General features: G+C 43.6%; 1 protein-coding gene across 1 annotated transcript; it reads left to right on the top strand.

Moving 5' to 3' along the window:
• The first annotated feature begins 25 nt into the window (after positions 1-25).
• Positions 26-21112, top strand: LOC115317857. The gene is made up of 5 exons (XM_029977601.4): positions 26-241; positions 8222-8393; positions 11801-11932; positions 18259-18396; positions 20892-21112. Exons 1-5 carry the CDS (start codon positions 26-28, stop codon positions 21110-21112), a joined length of 879 nt encoding a protein of 292 aa, XP_029833461.3.
• Positions 21113-21395: the final 283 nt, after the last annotated feature.

The raw sequence follows: 21395 nt of genomic DNA, 5'->3' as shown, positions 1-21395 counted from the left end.
CCGGCGGAGGTAGCGCCGCCCTTGCATGGAGCGGCGCCTGGCGCAGGCGGTCGGACCCGTAGCCCCGACCTCGAATGCCACGGGTCGCGGCCCTAGGACGACTCGTGGCCGAACGGCGACCGCGACGACGTCGAGGTCGGCCTGTGACGCCACCTCCTTCTACCTGGGGGCCACGCTGCTGCTGAGTGTCGCCTCGTCCATGGGCCTGCTCGTGGGCTTCCTCAGCGACCACTGGGAGCAGGTGCGGAGCTTGCCGGAAAATCCAGGGAGGCCTCGCGATTGTCCCAAATCTGCGAGCGGTATAGTGCGTTGTGGGGCTGGTAGGCGGCGCCAAATATTTCAGGAACGTTATGTCGGTAACTCCAACCACGCGAATTCAATCTCCTTTCCGCTGCATTCGCCGCACACTTGGATACGATGGTATCTCGCCGCTCCATTCCTTCGCATCTTTTCCGGTGAGTGCTCTGCCCGTCGTAGCACTATAGATCGTCTACATAGCCTAGGCTGCAGGAGCCTGGGACACAGCTTGTATACAAGTGCTGTGTCAGCGTGCGGCCGTGACTTTGCACCGGCTGAACAAGAGTCCTTCCCAAACAGTGACGCAGCACTTGCACGCAATCCGTGCCCCGTGGTGGCATCGGGTAAATGACGTAGAAAGGTCAGCGCGTGTCTCTGTTTATACAGCCTAGAACTTAGTCTGCCTCAGCGGGCGACTTGTCTCCCAGCTGTAGACGAGAAATTTAGCCAGTGCTGTCGAACTGGTAGCCCGGGGGCTTTAAAGGAACTGTGCAACAATTTGAGTGCTTTGCTTAAAAAATTTGGGAGTTGGTGTCTCGACCTTTCTGAAGTAAAGAACAAAAAACTTCTTTTTCCTACATGCCCTAGTTTTTATTTTAAAAATGGACAAAGATTGAGGGTTTCGGCACCTCTCAACTTCTTCACCGTTTTCCGAGTCACGTGCGCTGTGACGTCAATGGGGGTGGCGCGGGGTTCCGGTGAAGCTCTCTCTCTAGAGCCATCAGTGAGCAGCGAGAACTCATCCGCTCGCGACCGCGTGACCACGTGCTGGCGGGCGCAGCGCGAACAATATGGTGAAAGGAGGAAAGTCCCATCCGGGCCCGCCATACCCTTCCGGCCCTGTCCCCCTCCCCCTCCGGCTTCTCGCGGCTGATCGCGGTAGTAGATCGAGCTGACGGTTTTTGGACCTAGGATAGGTGGCGCCACTAAAACTCCGTATAATAAAAGTTTTGTCGATGATACCAGGTTTTTGACGCATTTATAATTATGCTGGAACGACAAGATTTATAGAAAAGTTACCTTCTATCGAGCAGGTATTTGCACAACTTTCTATCTTTTTACAAGACCCCCATTGACGTCATGCCGCGTGTTCATCATGACCGCCGCTCGTGGCGGCAGGTCGAGGAATATTCTCATTTTTGCCTCGCGATTACGCGGCGGAATCGCAACGTTTCGAAGGAAGGAGGTGTGTTTTCTGTCCTTTGTCACAAGGTGAACAATGTCAAAAGTAGAAGACGCTAATTCTTTCAACGTTCAAATCGTTGCACAGCTCCTTTAAAGGTATACTACAACGAAATTTCGGCCCTTATTTTTTGGTCTATATGTGTTCAAAGGAGCAGTATCAGATCGGACACTCCCATATCCCGTTAACAAAGACACGAAAATGAATTTTAAAACGAATTAAATGACTAGCAAAGAGGGCACTACCAACAGCAGCGCCACCGCAGCGGCGTGACGTCATCAGAAAGTTGAGTTGGTGTATAGGTAGGGTGCGGTAGAATAATAGTAATAATAATAATAATAATAATAATCAATCAATCAATCAATCAATCAATCTTTATTATACAGTGCCCAGGAACAACCCTGAGGTCTTGGTGCTGGTACACTGGTGGATAAAAAACAACAAAAAAACAAAAACACTATACACATCTCCGCAGAAAATAAGATACATTTTTAGCATAATACTAGGCAGTGCACGAGTAATTAGTACGATGAAATAAAAACGAGGCAGTAACAGTAGAGACGGAACACAAGACCGAAGGACAACAAGTGCACCACCAGAAAACACGACATGGAGATGACGACATTCAGACATAACAAAGCAATTCAGCAATGCTCATCCTGCACGGGCAAGTTTTTAATAGTAAGGACAAACGTCCTGTAGCAAGGGTTGAAAATATCAAGTTTTTCAGAGTAATGATTCAAACGCTGAGCCATTCTCACAATTGGGTTTACCGGACTAAACGTTCTAGAAACATAAAAAGATGACAGAAGACGAGTAGGCACACGTGGGACCCTAAGGCACAGTTCAGATAACAGGCTCGGAGAATTGATGAGTCCATGCAGCGTTTTAAACAAAAATAGTAAGTCCGCGTTCTCCCGACGCCGGTGCAAGCTAAGCAAACCAACACGCTCTAACGCAGACTGATATGTTAAACAGTGAACATCCTCCTTCATGTAGCAATGTTTAAAGATAGGAACAAACTTTTTTTGCACACGCTCGATCTCCAAGGAGTGACTTTTAGAAATTCCATTCCAAACAACTGAGGCATATTCTAACTGTGACCTGGATAGCGAGCAGTATAACGTGATAAAAGCCGTCGGGTTTTTGAACTCCCTGGTTAAGCGAGAGGCAACACCCAACATTCGCAAAGACGAGTTAACCAGCCTACCAACGTGATCAGAGAAACGCAACCCAGAATCAACAATGACTCCGAGATCTTTCATTACACTTACTCGAGACAAAGTCTCTCCTTGAATATTATATGCAAAAGAGATATTGTGAGTTTTCCGAGAGAGCGTCATGACCTTGGTTTTGGACGGGTTCAAGAAAAGGTCATTTTCAGAGCACCATCGGTAGAAAGAACATGCATCTTCCTGGAGCTTAGCACAATCACGTTCAGTAACTATTTCTCGATAAATTTTTATATCGTCAGCATATTGCAGGAATGAAGAATTTGAAACAGCAAAAGAGACGTCATTTACGAAAATTGTGAACAGAAGGGGTCCTAAAACAGATCCCTGAGGAACGCCAGAGCGAGTCCTGTACAACGAAGAGCTCATGTTGTTAACCCGGACATATGCCTCTCTCTCTGACAAGTAGCTTTTTAACCAGTCATGTACTGAGCCACATACTCCATAGGAGGAAAGTTTGGATAAAAGAATAATGTGATTGACTACGTCAAAAGCCTTACTTAAGTCAAAGTAGACAACGTCTAACTGACCTCTGTTACATATTACACGAGATGCAGCAGACATAAAGCTAACAAGATTGGTAGTTGTTGATCTCCCGCTCATAAAACCATGCTGATTGGGAACTGCTAAGTTTCGAAATTTGAAAGACAGGAATTGATGAACTACCATTTCAAAGAGCTTAGAAAATGGAGAGAGAAGAGAAATAGGTCTATAGTTACAAATATCACCTTTTTTTCCCGACTTTAAGACTGGAACAACAGCAGCGACTTTCCACGTTTCAGGAAAGGTTCCCAACCTTAACGAGTTGTTAAATATCGAGCACAGTACCGGCGTGAATATGTCGTGATACGTTTTGAGAATCGCAGAGGGAATGCCGTCGGGCCCTACTGATAATGTTGCTCTCATTTTCTTAATACAGGATCGTACGGACTCTTCATCAACATTAATGCAACTTAACAAGTCACCAAACCCATCTAAGTGAGGCAGCACAGGTGCAGAACGCTGCGTACTATCCCTGTAGACGGACCTAAAATGCTCAGCAAATAACTCAGGCACGGACTTCAAATCGCTCTCGTGATTATCGAGGACAATCTTCGACTCGATATGCCTCCCAGAACGTGAATTAATGTACCTCCAGAATTTGTTCGGATTATTGACAAGATCTGATTCCACTGAGCGACGATGAGCCTGGCGGTCGCGATCCAGGACCGTCTTACATTGCTTTCTGCAGTTCTTGAATTCCACCTCCCACTTTAAAAGGCCACTTTTCTTAAACTTCCTGTGAAAGAAGTCCTTTCTTTTCAGTAGTGTTTTTAGCTCACTGGAAAACCAGTTAGGAAAGCGAGATTTAGTAACTGTCCTTAACGGAATAAAAGTATCCATGGCCTTCCGAACAGTTTGCGTGAAGAGCATGACCTGGTCATTCACGTCAGGCGACTCCAAGGTCAGTGCCCAATCAAAACTCGTGAGGTAATGATGCATCCCGACATAGTCCCCTGCCGACAGATTATATGAGGTGTGCGGCGGGGAATCACTAGAATGAGCACGAACAGAAGAATTCTCGAAAGAAAGTACTATATCAAGTGCAGGATGATATGGATCCTGAGGAACTAATGGCAGTTCACCCCGTGCTACACGCACACTGTCCATATTTGAGAAGCATAAATCTAGAGCATTAAATTGGTGATTCAAAACATTATTGTGTTGTTTGAGATTTAAGAAAGAAGAAAAGTTTAAGAGCTGGGTGCCTTTCTGCCTGCAGTAAAAGTTGTCCGTAAAAACATCAAGCTGCGGCCAGTTGACTCCAGGAGCATTAAAATCCCCCAAGATTAAGACAATAATAATAATAATAATAATAATAATAATAATAATAATAATAATAATAATAATAATATCTTTATTTCCATCAATCTTGATGGTGGAGCCCGAGGAAAAAAGTTGCGATATGCAGCTTGACTGGTCCTCGGTCCTCTTACAGTTGTCAACGGCAAGCATCGAGAAACAAATATGAAAATCACATCAAGTAGCAGCTGAAGGTATTGTTAACAGAGAAACAAAACAAAACAAACAACGTTTTATGAAAAGAATGCATCATGTACAAAAATATCCACGCAAGTCTTTGAAAGTCAAGTTTTCAAGGGAAACATTACTACTGCATATGTATTTAACAAATTTCGAAGACTAAATTGAAGCATCTGAGAGCCATAGTTCGTTCGCTGAGTACTGAACTGACATGTGTGCCGACCGCGTCGGCCTTTCCGTATGAGCTGGTTGCCGTGTGGCCCAATTCTGCCGCAGGGGCCCGGGGTGGCGCTGCCAGTCACAGCGTTGCATGGAGGTCATATACACTAACTCTAGAGGAAAAGGTCCGCCATTTTCCCATGCATTCTGGCCGCCGCAAGCGGCGGATCATGCAGGCAGACCTTCGGGATTCGATTTCACGAATATAATGATGCATCCCCAGTGATACACGCGCCGTTCATAAAGGGTGACCCAAATGGCATAAGCTCTCCGCGTAGTGCGCGTAGCCATTTCAGGTTGAGTCGCACTACGTAGTGCGTATAGCTTTACTCAAACCAGATAACCGGCTTCACGGGTGGGGCGCGAGCGAGTATAGGCTCGAGTGGGCGCGCCCCAGGAATACGAAACCGCGCAACCACCAGATTTCCGAGATTTCGACAGAAGGGAAGTTAATGCAGCGGAATTAGTATATTATTCTTGATAAGCGTTAGAATAGCTGGAAATTAAGTTTCCAACGTAAAATTATCACTGTTTATATTGCTGAGAGTTTTCAGTTTTCGCGATTACCATTGCGACTGTCATCTTTCAGCTGGCAACATTGCCTTCTTTCATTCGTGTTCTGTCGCTCTCTTTCGTGATCTTTCACTCGGGACCCCGGATGTCGACGCACAGGATTTGCCACTCCTCCTCATCCACCTTTACCCCCCTGCAGCGGTGCCAGGAGGCCGGTCGAGTAGCGTTTACGAGGCTGGCTTGGGGCGTGTTGGTGCGATTCTTTCCTGTTTCTCGTTGCGTGTGAAGCGACACAATATTGTGTGGCTGCTAGCTGTGCCGAAGAGACAATGACTCACAGTGATGCCAAATACGGCCACGAAAAAGACGGAGCGGCGTTGTCATGTGCCGGGGTGCAATGTGGGTCACAACTCATGCAGAGCGAAACAAACACTCCTAGTTTCGGACGCCAAGCGACACCACTCCGTTCACGAAATGGTATCGTCTAATTCCAGGGAAAAACAAAACAAAAACAAACGGATGCAGAAAGAAATTAAAACAAGAACAAATCAATAAAGAACGCTTGACCCGTCAAATGTTGGAGAAAACAAATTTCTCCATGTGGGATCACTCTTCAATAAAGACAGCAACTAACGTCGCTCCATTTACCTGGCCATTATTGGTGTTTATTTTCATATGATGCATACTCACTTCATGAAATCAATTCAGACATTTTCTGGTCTGCAAGTTCTGACTGAGAATACAGAAATCAAGAAAAGCTCGCTTTCGTTAGCCCTGCCTACAAGAAAGAAAAAAAAGGAAAAACAAAAAAAAGAAGATGGATGTACAGCAGAACAAAAACAAGGTATTTAAAGGTTTGAAAAATGTACAGCTGGTGAAAAAGATAATTGAAAGAACTTTTACACTTCAGTGGAGAGGAAAGCATCGAGCACGTTTCTTAAAGTACGCTTTACAAACTCGCCCAGTTCAACACCTTGTTGTTTCTTACAGCACGCTTTGGTTTTCGAAGCGTGTGTATGCGAAATTTAGACGTCGTTCCTGCCTTCAACGACCAACTTGTGAGTTATCAACGTAAAAGGCTGGCAACGACAACAGTGCACTGCCATCTGTTAAAAGCCGGTTGCTTGGAAACAGAATCTAACCGAGTATGTACTTCCCGTTCGTCCACGTGGATCAGCGGCTCAACTAAGGCCTCTCGGCGCGACCATGGGCCAATATTTTTATCTTTCTTCGGTTGCCTACGGATACGATATGACGTTAGTCGCGAAATAAATGTTTATTCGAGCAAGTTACACTGATAACCTGCTGATTTTGTACCCACCACAGCGCAGTTAACCACTCACAACACCTGCATCGAATCGCAGAACTGTGGTAAGCTGGTCGAGTTGGTATGATGAGCATAGTGAACAGAACAGCGCACAAAAAGAGAAAGACAGAAAAAAGGGACATGCACGACACACAAGGCTGACTCGCAACTGAATTTATACACCAAGGGCAGAAGGAGAGGACGTGCTGAAGGTCACGCAGTGCCAGTGCGTGTCACAGATGACACGACACCATTCAACTAAGATACCCTTGCCCCGTAGTTCGATCTAAAAACAAAGTTTCTGTTTAAAGCAGTGTCACTGATGAGTGGCGAATGCAGCGATCCCCCAAGCAATTAATGCAATGCGCTTCCAAAATTTCGCGAGTCGTCTTGTCTCGATAATGTCAAATTATTGTTGTGCGATCGAGACAAGACGACTCGCGAAATTTTGGAAGCGTATTGTATCAATAGCTTGGGGGACCGGTGCATTAGCCACCCATCAGTGACCCTGCTTCAAACAGAAACCTCTTTTTTAGATCGGACAATGGGGCAAAGACGTCTTAGATGGTGCTATGTCATGTGTGAAACGCACTGGCACTGCGTGACGTCCAGCACGTTGTCTTGTTTCTTTTATGTATGCATTCAGCTACGAGTCAGCGCTTGTGTGTCGTGCTTGTTCCTTTTCTACTGTCCTTGTCCTTTTGTGCGCTGTTCTGTTCACTGCCTTGAATAGCGGCTTTGACCACAGCAATGATGGTCGGAAGCCGATTTACCGTCCCGCGATGCATCGATTCAAACTGTACTTCATTTTATATATGTTCGAGCGCAGTCTAAGGCACGAACACATTCAACCCCAAAGACATTTGCTAAATGCGAAAACCACTGTGCCTTCCTTGTACATGAATGGTTTAGCGATGCCACTCTAAAAGAAGTCTCTGCGCCTACTTTCACGCACAACACTCGGAGAGCCAATCACCGCAACTTACGGAGGCAGCTCAGCGAATGGCGATGCCGAAACATATGTTTAGACCGAAAAACGCAGTCTGACTTGTGACATTAAGCAATGCAAGAGTGACGTTTTACACTGTTTAATGTAACAACTCAGACTGCGTTTTTTGGTCTAAACATATGTTTCGGCATCGTCATTCGCTGAGCTGCCTGTTGCGGTGATTGGCTCTCCAAGTGTTGTGCGTGAAAGTAGACTCACAAGCTTTGTTTAGGGTTGTAAGAAACGCATTGAAGCCTCATTAATACCGTGACGTTGCACTTTGTACGCTGTTTGATTAGTCACACCGGCTCGGAGCGTCAGCAGCTCCTGGGCTCACGGTGAAACGAAGTTTAACGTGCAGTCTTTCCCTTTCTCTCTTTCTCGCTTCCTTCTCGGTCGTGTGGCAGTAGCTGGATGACGTTCCTTGTGGTTTCTGAAACAGACGTATGTGCGTCGCCCAGGTGCGCTTCGACGGTGACCAGGTGTCTGCCCTAGCCCGCCACCAGGGGCTGGACGTGACCAGGTCCCGGAACGTGGTCCGGCTGGGGCCGAGTCCCTACCGGGGTTTGCCGGAGGCCCTCTTCCTCGTTAACCTCCAGGGCGGGGTTCACCGGATTTGCGCCACCCTCGATGGTACGTCTTCTTCATTGTGACACCGTACGAAAGACCGCATCCTTCCCTACGAAAGACCACGTCCTTGAGGTTGTCCAAGAAGTCGTCCTTGAGGTCGTCCCACCATAGTACAGCTTCGCTGGTCTTCCTTCTTTACCAAAGTGGAAACTCTGAAAGTTTTTTGTTTTGTTTTTCTCGGAGATAAATCAAAGCACGTTAGAGAATAGGGCAAATGTAAGTTTATATTTAGGGTTCCGATTGTTCAACTTGAATTATATGTACGTGTTAATGAAACCATTATCCATAAAAAAAAGGTTGAACATGTTTTTTTAAAGTCATGTTACATATAGCTTGACCAGAATGGAATAATTGTTTTGTTCTCATACGTTTGCTTGGAAGACACCGTATGCAAACGCATTGTTTCAAATATCGCTTCAAGTTGCACGCTAGGCCATGCTATATATTGAAGCCTAGATATCAACCGGATGCTCTCTTAAGGGGTATTCACACGAGGGAGAAATCTCCGGGATTTCTCCCTCGTGTGAATACCCCTTGGTGTGCGCGTGCAAACTATGCACGCCTAGTTACTCCAGGCAGGCTTACACGATTGATTGTAAGGCATATGTGCGCAGGAAGATGAAAGAAGTCCATATTTGAATGTGTAGCGAGGACAAACATGAAGCCTTCTCCAGTGTTGGAAAGTACTTTAAGTACATTGTACTTAGAGTGCCACTTCAAGTAGGTTTAGGAAACTTGTACTTTACTTGAAGTACATTCACTGAGTATGTACTTGTACTTTACTTAAAATATTTGTTTCTGGTACTTTCCAAGGAAAGTACAATTCCTGATTTCAAAGTACTATCCACAAATTTGGTTTTGGGAAATGTCTACCGCGAAATGATGCTTTGTCAATTCCGAAGAAATACTGGGAGGGATATTCCACTCTCACCAGAAACGTGAGCAGACGATGCATCGCTCTGTTTGTTTTGGGGGCGGCTTTCCCGTAGCTTTTTGAACTCTCGCTACTTCTCGGTCGGTCAGCGCAAGCGAGGATGTTTAAAATATTAGGAGAGCTAGATTCATCATAATGTAGCACCTGAGACTGTGGTGCTAAAAAATTAAATTTTCAAGTATTAAAAAAAAAAAAAAAAAACAGAGGAGAACGTTACAATGTTTTGAGAGATTCTCTTTCGCCTTTTCCTTCTATTTGAAAGTTACTTAATTTTTTCGCACCCAAATTTCAGGCGCCATATTAATTATCACCAGCTCTCTTGCACAAGGAGACACTCCTCTATGAGAGGATTTCTTGTGGATGCAACGGGGCTGACGTCATGCTCTCTCCTAGTACATGCAACCCCCTTGGGTACAACAATCCAGTGCAAGGGGCTCCAAATTCAGATGAGGGACTTCTGAATTTGGCTCCATTACTGAAAATGACTACTCTGTGGCCACTTGACTTTATCAAATATTCGCCACTGTTTTTGAAAATAAGTCATGCACCCTAGTATGCTGGGCAATGCATACCAGTTAAAAATCAATGTAAAGGGGAATGAAAAGGCATCATGAAAGATTGTCTTAAAATACTTGTAGCTTACTTTGAAAGTACATTGCATTTTTAGTACTTTACTTCAAGTACGTTGCAACCAGTGTACGTAATACTCTACTTAAAATACATCACGTCTCATTTACTTTGTACTTTACTTGAAGTACCTTTTAGAAGTACTTTACCCAACACTGACCTTCTCTGTCACCATTCTTGAATACAAAGGCGTACGGAAACGAAATGACGTGACCGCGAGCTTTCTACGTTCTACCCTTTCTTGAAAGGCCGGCCAGCGAGAAGCGCAGTGCGTATCTCGCTCGTGACGTCAAGAGTTCCTGCACGGCCAAGGGCACTGTAGTTTCGAGCGTTGCCGCTTGGTGGCGTCAGCGCTTGACAATTTTGCCTACTAGTAATATCCAAGGATTATACACCCTATACCCTATACATTGCTTGCCCGTAACGTTATTCGCGGCCATGCCGCTATTTTATGTGCAGGAGCGTTCGGTTCATTGTTTTCATTTTACACCGCAGAAGTAGCAGGTCGGGAAAACCAGCAAGTTGAAATAACCGTCAGTACGCAGCAGTGGCGACAGATGCAAGCTATATATGTAAGGTGTTCACTGGGTGTCATATTTGAGCGCGTTATTGACAGCTCACCTTGGGGAGGGGAAAATGGTGTGATTGGCCTCTCAGACGTCCTCGCAACCTCGGATAAGCTCCTAGTTATCGTCTGCGAAAAACAGCGATCTTGATGATGTGGAATGCACTTACGCAAGCACTGTGGGAGCTTTAAAGGGATATTTCAACGAAATTTGAAATTTACCTGTCGTGTTCCGAAATAGGCTTAATATGATCCACAATATCCGTAAATGACAATTGCACGTTTGTATTATGAGCCTGGCGGCTGTATTTTAAGTTATAAACGGCCCACCCTAGCAAGCGCTCGGAGAGCAGCCAGCGCAGTGCACGTAACATCCCCCGCAATCGTGACGTAGTTCGTCTCGGGACGATCAAAGCTGCGGTGAGGCCAACCTCAAGACGATGTCGTAGTCATTCCAGCCACCGAAGCGGCTGCTTTTGTATGCATTTTGAGTGACGGGTTAATCTTTTATAAATTTGTAGAGGGACAATAGCGACACTGGGACGCACAAAAGGGATTCTCGGGGAGAAGGGAGTTCCTCCTTACCCCCTTCTCTCGTGGTGGCCGGAGGCGAGACAGTTACCGTCATTACCTGTCAAGGTTCCTAGACGGGCATTACAAACGAGGGGTTAGCGACACCCACGAGGTACTCTTTGCTAATCGTTTAATTTGTTTTAAAATTCCTTTTCATGTCCTTTTAACAAGATATTGGTGTGTCCAATGTGATACTGCTCCTTTGAACACATATAGACCAAAAAATAAGCCCCGAAATTTTGTTCTAGTATCTCTTTAACATAAACAACGTAGTAAACTCGTTAGCGTTCTCCGCTAAGTCACATTCAGGGCTAAGTAATTCCATGAAGGAGCCAAACTGCCGCAAAAACTGGCGCTGCTCCTTAAAAGCTCATGACGTGGAGGCATTTTAACGGAGCTTCACAGACTGCCACCAGGAGCAATTTTGAAATCTGTTAATTCGTTTTAAATTTTTTTGTTTGTTTACTTTTCAGTCAGCAGCCCAGGAACACCAATCTAATGTTTCTGGGCTGCTGGCAAAACATAGCCCATTGACACAATGAAGTAAGTGCAAACATTTGTTGCCTTACCCCTTTAAACCATGTTCACAGCCCTGAAAGCTTTCACTGTCAATTTACGGAGGATTTTTGGTTAACTTTTTCTGGCGTAGGCAATTTATTCATACATCGAAGAATAACGTGTAGCGTAGTTCTTTTGTTTCCTTCGATTCAGACGATGACCTGGCCTTCCTGGGCGACGAGGCGAAGCTGGCTCCTATCGGCTGCATCTCCTACTACTCCATCTCTTCCGCGGACGAAGACTACCGCCGGTCACCCGTCGTGGTCAGATACCCCTGGCTGGACAGTGAGCTCTTTTAATATCTAGGTTTTAAATAAAACAAAAAGATAAAAACCTAGCTAAACGTGTGAGACTGCGCTATAAAACTACATTAGCTTGATCATGCTCACATAAACCGGGGAGCGCAAGTTGTGTTGTGAGTGAGCTGGGCACATGGCTATGTGTGTGTAACGTCACCTGACGTTATGAGGTCACATGATGGTTACGTCACACGACGTCATGGTTTCATGTGACGTCATGATATAACGTGAAATATCACGACGTTCAATGACACCATCATTATATTACGTCAGAAGGCCACGCAATGTCATGTGAAATCATGCCGTAAAATGAGGTCACAATGTCACATGATCTACAGTTCTCCGTGACGCGGTCCTTTGTGACGGTTCTTCAAAAACAGTTTTCCTTAGAAATTCGGCTGATAAAACATATTTCTTGTTAGAATGTTATTGTAAACTAAAAAAAAAAATTATTTCAATACCACACACCTTGTAGGTGCCCTAATGTCCTGAAAACATTAGAATAGTCTTCTGAGGCATACTGCAGTCATGCAGCGTATGGAAAGTTTCCTCTCTGCATCCTTCAGCCGACGTTATGGAGGCAAGCTTTGTCATGAAGAGATGTGGTTTTCAATCCGCCGTTAACAGATTAATTTTTAATCATAGGTTACTTGGTGAAGGGAGGCCTAGTTTGCCTTTTTCTGAAGTCATGTCTACCACATTCTTGCACTGTTACTAACTATGGTATATTGAAATAGGGTGTTCCTGGCTTTTTCGAAATTAGGAGCAAGAGATATGTTGTCTCCCAATCACATTGCTTGCCTGCATGCAGTAAAAGTATTTGTTGTTGGGCTATTTGTTGATGACTGTTTTGAACCATGGTTAAAAGCGCTAAAAGGACGAACACGAGAGAGAAGACTAACAAGGGCGATTTTAACCGTGGTTCAGCGCCCGTGTTTGTCTTCTTTCTTGTGTTCGTCTTTTTAGTGCTTTTAACCATGGTTCAAAACTGCCTGCATACTTTTTCCTTCTGGCAGCTCAGATATCAAACTCTACTTTTTAGAGCGGAGCTCTAAGGCACCCGTTTGCGGCTTGAGTGGCGTCGCCGTCGTCGTCGGCGTAACCGTGTGTTTCATTATGAAACATTTCCCATGGTGACGTCACACGTGACGTCACGAGGATCACTAGGGTCACGAGTGACATCACTCGTTACCGCGCGTTGCATTGTGGGACGTTTCCTCTAATGACGTCACACGTGACGTCACGTATGATTTGCAAATAAATCGCCTTTAGCATTATTCCAGGCGTGCGGTAAGAACCAAATCCGAACAATGAGTTCGTCAACATAACTGAAATACAATAAAAACATTACCTTTAAACACAACTAGTGCAAGAAAGGTTATCAATAGAGAAAACTAGGATATAGAGGGTGATTTCAGATAAGATCGACCAAAGGGTGGCTGGTCGACATTTTTAAATCAACTGATGTTTTTATATGACATTGTCTAGTGTCTGGTATAAACGAATCCACACTAAGTTTTGACCAGAAAACAAAAATTGGAGACAAGAAAAATCGTAAGGCAGGGAGAGGTGGACAGTTGCAATAACGCGCACTGATGGAGGGGGCAAGTTTGAAAGTGAATAATTAAAACAATAAAATTAGGAGAATTTTAAAACTTTTTACAAACAAACTATGGGTACAACTTGCTTGTAATATAAAGTAATAATATTTATTAAAAATTTATTTAGTTTTCTAAAAATTGCCAAACATGCCTGCTCGAACGACAAATGGCAAACTTTGGAAATCTGTATCTCACGAAATAATTTAATCATTATTACATAACTTGCAGACATTATTTTACTAATATATGGCTATTATTGAAAAAATAAATAAGGTATCTGAGTGACACAGTAGTTACAATATATTTAGGCAAACATGGGAAAAAAATCAAACAAAGAAAAATTCCAATGCGAATAAAAAAAAAAAAAACACCACCAGGTCGGACAACCATATCAAACACATTATTGAAAATTCGCCAAGAAGAGATTTACTGGCAACATATTTTACTCGTCAATAGTTGACAAAAAAAAATAAAAGAAAAAAAAGCGTTCAAATTCTGTGAAGCGAGAAGGGTCAGATTTTGCTTGGATGGTGTGCTATTTTTAACATAGAATAGTTTCAGCATGAATATACCCCAATTAAAATTTAATTGTTATATATGTTATCCAAGAATGTTAACCTAAAAGATATTCTTTGTTTACTAAGTAACGTTCAATGTAAACTATTTTTGCACTTGTGACCCAAGTCATAATTATTTAACATGAATCCATGCATATCACCAGCATCATCATAATCCGCATAATTTATATTCCTTAAGGACAAGCAAGGGGTATAACACGGAGTATCCGTGCATACAAATGGAGAGCGTTTCTTCTTAAGCTTAACATACTGTTAAAAAAACTTCGTGAAAGCTACACTAATGCAGTTTGTGCAGGTGAGTTACACTGCCAGGAGGATATAATAAGGGGCTAATCGCCACGATACGTCGAATAATCAATTAAAATTGATAATTAATTTTATAATTAATCAAAATATACTTACGGTTCTACTTATAACTTTCCTGAACTTCATCAAAAATAACTAAATCAGTAATTTTTTCAAAAACTTTAAGCGCGTGGGAAGCGCAGTAGTGCGCTAAAGTTACTACTCGTGCAAGACGCATTAGGCTGGGTCCATGACGAAAGGCGGAAAAACCGCGCGAGCTCGTTATTGCCCCGGTAGCCTTGTTCCAGCTGTACGAGTAACAACTTTAGCGCTCCCCCGCGCTTCCCACGTGCTCAGAGTCTTTCTGAAATCGACTGATGTAAGGGTTTTCGATGACACTTTGTAAGTTTCTAATTAGAACCGTATCAGTGCGGGTTGCTGGGCGCGTTGGTGCTGGGTATTCAATAACATCGTAGCGCTTGAGACGAGGACAGAGTAGGGAACTGGACAACACAGAGCGCTGACTTCAACTGTTTCATCATCGTAAATTGAGAAACATGTACACTGCTATCATAGCACTCTCAGCCATTCCCAGGCCACGACGCCACCGCTCGCAAGAATGCTACCTTTGCTACCTCCTTATCTACCAGGTCAATGGAGGCGGCGCTGACACAGCCTGCCCCAGATCTTTTGATCACGCGCTGTGCTGCGTCAAGAAACACGGAAGCCTCTTGTTGCCTGCGCCAGAGGGGGTCGTGTATTCAATTCCGTCGTCATGCGGAAAGAAGTACGTCGGTCAAATGGGCAGACAATTGAATGATAGGTTTATCGATCATTACCTAAATGTTAACAGCTATCAAGATGGCCATCTCTCAGTTCACTGTCGAGACTGTGGCTGTATAGGTCTCTTTTCAGCGCGTGCAATGTTCTTGCCGGACATAAGGATAAGACCGTAAGGGGGATAATCGAGGCAGACGTAATCAAAAGATATGGTGCAGGCTGTGTCAGCGTTGCTTACATTGACCTGGTAGATAAGGAGGTAACGTTCTTGCGAGCTTGTGGCGAGGCCTGGGATTGATTAAGTGCGATGATCGCAGTGTATACCGTATATTTCCCAATTTACGATGATTAGACAGCTGAAGTCAGCGCTCTGTGTTTCCCAGTCTTTTATTTGTATTTGTCTGAAGCGTTATTATGTCTTTAGAACGATATGTTTAGTTCCGATAATTAAATCGTTAAATTATATATTTTAGTTAATTAACCGACTGATGTTACAATTATCCCCCTATACTATGTTCCCCTGGCCGTATAACTCGTTTGCAAAAACCAAATTATTGTATCTTTCATGAATATTTTAACAAGAATGTGTTAATTTTATAAAAAGAAACAGCCTGTATACAGGGTGTGAATTTTAATTCATAATTCAAACTGACTTTTTTTTCTTTTTTAAGAACGACGGTGAGTGTTGGACGTGTTCTGTCTTCAACATATACCGATCAAACTTGGCGGACATTAAATGAGGGGATAATTGGCATAGTAAGTTGGTTAATTAACTAAAATATGTTAATTAAATTTTTAATTATTGTTTTTATGGATTGCCTGCAATGGCAGTATAGTGACGGCAGTTACTGAAAAAATATCCGAAAATGTAATAGCTTTTTATATAGTAATTGATCAGTTTTCATCGGTTTAACTCCATTTTAAAAAAAAATATGCGCGAAAAAGAGCGTCGCAAGCCCCACCCCAATGACGCTTGGAAGAGTGACGTCATCGATATACGTTAGCGTGTCCTCGGTGGGTGCGCTGACGACACAAGTGACGAGAGGTCTGAAACGCCTACGTCACTGTCGTAAGCGTCAGTCTGGGCAGGGCTTGCTGCGCTCTTTTTGCGCTCAGTTTTTAAATTTGACTAAAAGACGAGAACATGCATTGATGAATTAATACCTACAAAAACCATTACATTTTGCTAAATTAAAAAAATCGTCTGTCCTTTAATATATATTTTCTTATACCGAAATTGTAACATGACCCCTAAAACTAAGGAAAAAGTTAATTAACATATTTTAGTTAATTACTCGACTTCCCATGACGATTATTTCCTCATCTAACGTCCACCGAGCTTGATAAATACGTGGTGAAGACGACACCAGAGTAACTCTCACTCCATTTAAATAAAATTCTGTTCGACTTAAATTAAACATTCAGGATAAATATAAAAGCAATGAAAACAGCAATAGCGTAATTCTAAAGCACTGTAATCGAGAAAACACTGGTATCAAGACTAATGGAGTTATGTCTCTATAAAGAATCGAGCATGGGGTGACATTCAGGGCTTGTATGGCAAGTATAGACGAACTGGTGCCGGGGTCTTGCCGAAAGCGCACCTTGAGATAGCTTAACGCACTTGGTAGAAAGGAAATACTCTAAAAGTGTACTCAATTTGAACTTCTATAAAGCACTTCGCTAAGCGCACTTGAAATATATTATTAGTTGAGTAATAGTATGGCAAACATATACCGTTAGTATGTACAATTACATTCAAATAATTACTTCCAATATTAAAAGTGTATACTAAAACATACTTTGAGTCAGGGATGGGCGGTATCGTAAGGGAAATGTATCACGATAGTATTTAGAATTGCATTTTGTATTAAGTTTGTTTTGTACCGTGATACGAAATTTTCTAGAGTATTTTTTGGTCTCCGTTTTAAAATAAATTTTCGGTGTATTCCTGGTATCACAGTACTTTATAAGGTAATGTGTCTGGTTACAATTTTCAGGGAATCGTTGTCTTCCCAATAAGCCTAAGCTGATATTTTTCTTGTTTTGTCTTTGAGAGGGGGGGGGGGGGGTGGTGTGAAGAGTACACTGATGTTTTGTGATTGTGTCAACGCTCTTCCCACTATAGTGACCCACTTCTCTATTCTGAAAATATAACAAACATTGCTCAGGGCTTCAATGTGCACTATTCTTGAAGACTTCAAAAATTATATGCGCTGCCGGCACGTCGAAACAACATATAAGAAAATACTGTTTCATTTCACCGTAACGTCATAATATCGCCTATAATGGCAGGGTAACATCTCGAGGTTATTTGTTAGCACAGGAAACATATTTATAGTTCCTTGCGATTCTTCCTAAAAAGGATGAGAAATGCAGAGAAAAGTTGCGTTCCATCTCTGGTGGGGAATGTTTTCAATCCATTAAAAAAATGTTGCTCACTTCACTGCTCGCTATACAAAATGCCAAATGTTAATTTTGCGAAAAATTTATTTCCATCGTTTGTTGGTTTCTATAAAAGTATCATATAATTATTTAGAGTACTGTAGATCATATATGCTTTTTTTGTATACCCTACAGGGCGGACAGATAAGTTTTACGAAATATAGTAACTTAGAGATAGAAGATAACAATTTTTAGGGCAATGTTTTCAGTAACTGCATTCCGATCACACAAAATTGTATCTGTATTTGTATTTCAAAATATTTTTATATTCATATGTATTTCTGATTGAAATCGCGCGATAGCTTTTATAAATGTAATTGAATATCAGCATTTTTGCTGTCTTTGTCTTGTATAACCAGTTTTTGTATTTCCAAGTACTTTTAAGAGTATTTTTGCCCCACCCTGCTTTGAGTGTACTTTTTTGTTTCAAAAAGTTACAAAACATTAGTACATTTCTAGTGTATTGTGTTTCAACAAGGGCACGCGAAGGGCGCACTGCAATTCTGCGCTCATTGGCCCTGCTAAACTGCTACATTCGTTGTACAAGCAATGTATAGTTTTCTGATTTGCAAATGTTAGCCCGTCATCATGCGAGTAATTCTGGGTGAATTGCTTGTGCGTAGAGATGCGCAACCTGGCCATGTCCTGTTCTCTGGTTAGCCTGATCCTAATGGGCGCCAGCGCTCTCGTCGGGGGCTTTGGCATCTGCAAGCGACAGCTGTCGGCTGTCATGGTCACGGGAGTCATGTTCATACTCTCAGGTACGATTTACTTCTTTTTTTCGTCTTCGTGAGAACAGCTAGCTTTACAGGGATTGCATTCACGTGACATCAGCTGCCGTTGTGGTGCTCTTGCTGGTGAGAACGTAGTCTCCAAGCCACGATGGAAGAAATACATTTAGGTGATGACTCTCTGTCTCGCGCCGCGACCACATTATGTTCGGCGCACTGAGCGCGCTTCACTCGCACGGGGATAGATGGCGCCCGCGTATAGAGGGGCTTGTGAACGCTTGTATGGAGGGCCTGTGAAGGAAATAATGCATTTTTTACCTGGTCCCTTGCACTGTATTGTGAAATGATGGATTTATGTTGGCGCACTGGCACTGATTGCCTTTTCCTCCGTGCGGTTCCTGTTTTTTTAAGGAGAACATTCCGATGATAACGCAACGTGTCAAAAATACTCGTATAAATATAAAACTTCCCGGCATAATCTACTGGGCCCTCAATAATTTAGATTAATTTAGAGTAAACACCTTGGTCGTGCTCGCATGTTTTGTCAAACAACATGTTTGGTAACAGTTCCGTAAATTGTTTACATACATTGCGTGGCTTTATATGAGGTCGGGTGATTTTTTCCACCCTGCTCCTGCCTTATTGAAAACAAAAATAAATTCCTATAATGTTGCATAGTGGGGCCTAAATAATTCTTTACATGCGCATAAAGGTTTTAGCATTACGAATGATTTATACATACAATGTCAACTTGTACTGTGGAACATACAAACCTTGTGAGCAGAAAAAATCCCCCTTTATGATGACGTAGTGACTGAAAAGATGACACAATATGATGACATACTGACTGACATGACGACACAGTGTCTGAAAGTCAAACAATAGTAGCGGTTATAAGACATAAATCACTTTTCATCTACACTCTCACACTATGCTGTCACACCATATTGTGAGTCGGGGTGTCTTACAGGTAAAAAAATACGCGACAAATATTTTTGCTTTAAAATGTATATAAAAGCTGAATTCACTGCATACTGCCAAAGAACGCCATCTCCTACGTCCTGTGTTTCTCGCCCATGCCCTTAAAATAGAACGAGCGCTGCTTTGCTGATTTATTTATTTCTCGAGCTTGTTTGTTCCTACTCATCGTAATATGCTTACAGTGTTTTCGCATTCGCATGCCGAAGTAGTAGTGGAGCAACTGGGCAATTTTTCTTCTTTGGGTTCAGCGCATAGAAACGTTGTTGTGCATGTGTCAAGAGCACTGTCGATTGTGTCTCAGAGCGTCATTCGATGGAGCTTTATACAAGGACACTCGCTCTGCGCAGTTCCGGTACCCCGAATTGCAGTTGGGAATGAAGCACGTCTTTCCCATCGTTATAGCATAACTTCCTCTTCAGGTTAAGGCTCATCTTCGTGCACAATGATGGCACCGGTGATTGACACAGCACCAAAGCAAAACATGAGGCCAGCCACTGACCGCACACCACCACCACACCCCGAAAAAGGCGAGCAAGCTACCCCCCGACACCGTGGCCGCCGAGGAGGTCTAGAGCCCTCATACCCACGGTGCTCACACCTCAGCGCCCTCCGCGGCGGCGCGGAACTAACTATACTTCGTTTCACCTTATGTTGTACCGCAATGAAGGCTAGAAGCGCGAGCTCATAGCGTTGACAGCTGCTCTTAAGTCACGAGAGCTTGTACCGCCGGGATGTGCCCCAGAGCAAGGAGCTCGCGCTTGTAGCCTTTCCTGCGTTACATCATAAGGTGAAACAGAGTATACTCCTGGTTCGAGGCTAGCTTGGAAAACGATCTGGTCGCTCGCTCTTCGCGGGAAGAGCGGCCAGAATCACCATCTAAATGTGTTTCTTCCACCGTGCTCCAAGCATACGAAAGACCCATTCAACGATGCGGTTTTGGATTAGCTTTGGCCTGATGCACGTGGTTTCGGGTGAGGAAATAAATGAGCCTTTATTTTATACTCGCTCTAAAAATAAAGTGTCTTGCCAATATCTGTTTAGAAACGCCGCATAAACTGCCAGGGGAACGGGTCTTTCATACTGTTGGATGTTGTACCTTCTGCTGCATAGATGTAGCACCATTAAATTTGTTTTTCTTGGCGAAAACAACCAGGAACGACGGCCAACATGGTACAAAGATGTCACGTATAAGACCCGTATATATAGCCTACATTGACGTCCCATCAGCTACCGTTTGGTGGCCTTGCTACTAAGTGCGTTTTTTCCGCAATAAACGATTCGAAACATAATATATATTTTATTTAGCAAGAGCAAGTAGGATCTGTCCTCAGCCTAGTGCGAGGACGTAACTTGTAACTCATGTATACAGGGTGTTTTTTTTAGTTGCACCAAATTCTTAAATAAATGGGGGAAAAGGTATATGAATGCGGTTTTCACTGCGTGTTAATTCACTACAGAGCGGTTGATAAATTGCGTGTTCTGCCCGCATCTGCTTACCTTTCTGTCCTTTCTTTCTTGGACGGGATTCCCGTGGACCCCAACAGCGGTGTTCGCAGTGTTCACGACCTGCTTCATGCACTTCAAGCGGACCGTGCCCCAAGGTGTACTGACCGGCACTGACTTCGACAGAGGGGTGCCCACCGAGTTTCTACGTGCCCGACGTTTTACCAGGGACTGGTCAGCCTCCTTGTCCTGGCTGGGTATCGCGCTGTGCGTTCTCACCAGTGTCTTCTGGCTTATCCTTGCGAGGATCATGAGGTTCTGATGCAACCTGTCTGCGCAGTGGGGGAGTCACGAGAGTCACTGGGCATTGAGAACGACGCTTCACCAAGGACTCGTCAGCCTCCTTATCCTGGCTTCGCATCGCGCTGTGCGGCCTCAGCAGCGCCTTCTACTTATCCTTGCCAGGAATATGAGCTCCTGACGCTACCTGTCTGCACAGTTTGGAGGCGGAGAAGTCATTTGAGTCGCTGGACATTGAGAAAGACGCTTCACTGAGGACTGGTCAGTCGTCTTGTCCTGGCTTGGCATCACTCTGTGCGTCCTCA

This window comes from Ixodes scapularis, unplaced genomic scaffold, assembly GCF_016920785.2.
Source record: "Ixodes scapularis isolate PalLabHiFi unplaced genomic scaffold, ASM1692078v2 PGA_scaffold6__148_contigs__length_123643588, whole genome shotgun sequence".
Lineage (NCBI taxonomy): Eukaryota > Metazoa > Arthropoda > Arachnida > Ixodida > Ixodidae > Ixodes > Ixodes scapularis.
This window is presented reverse-complemented; position numbering and strand designations above follow the sequence as displayed.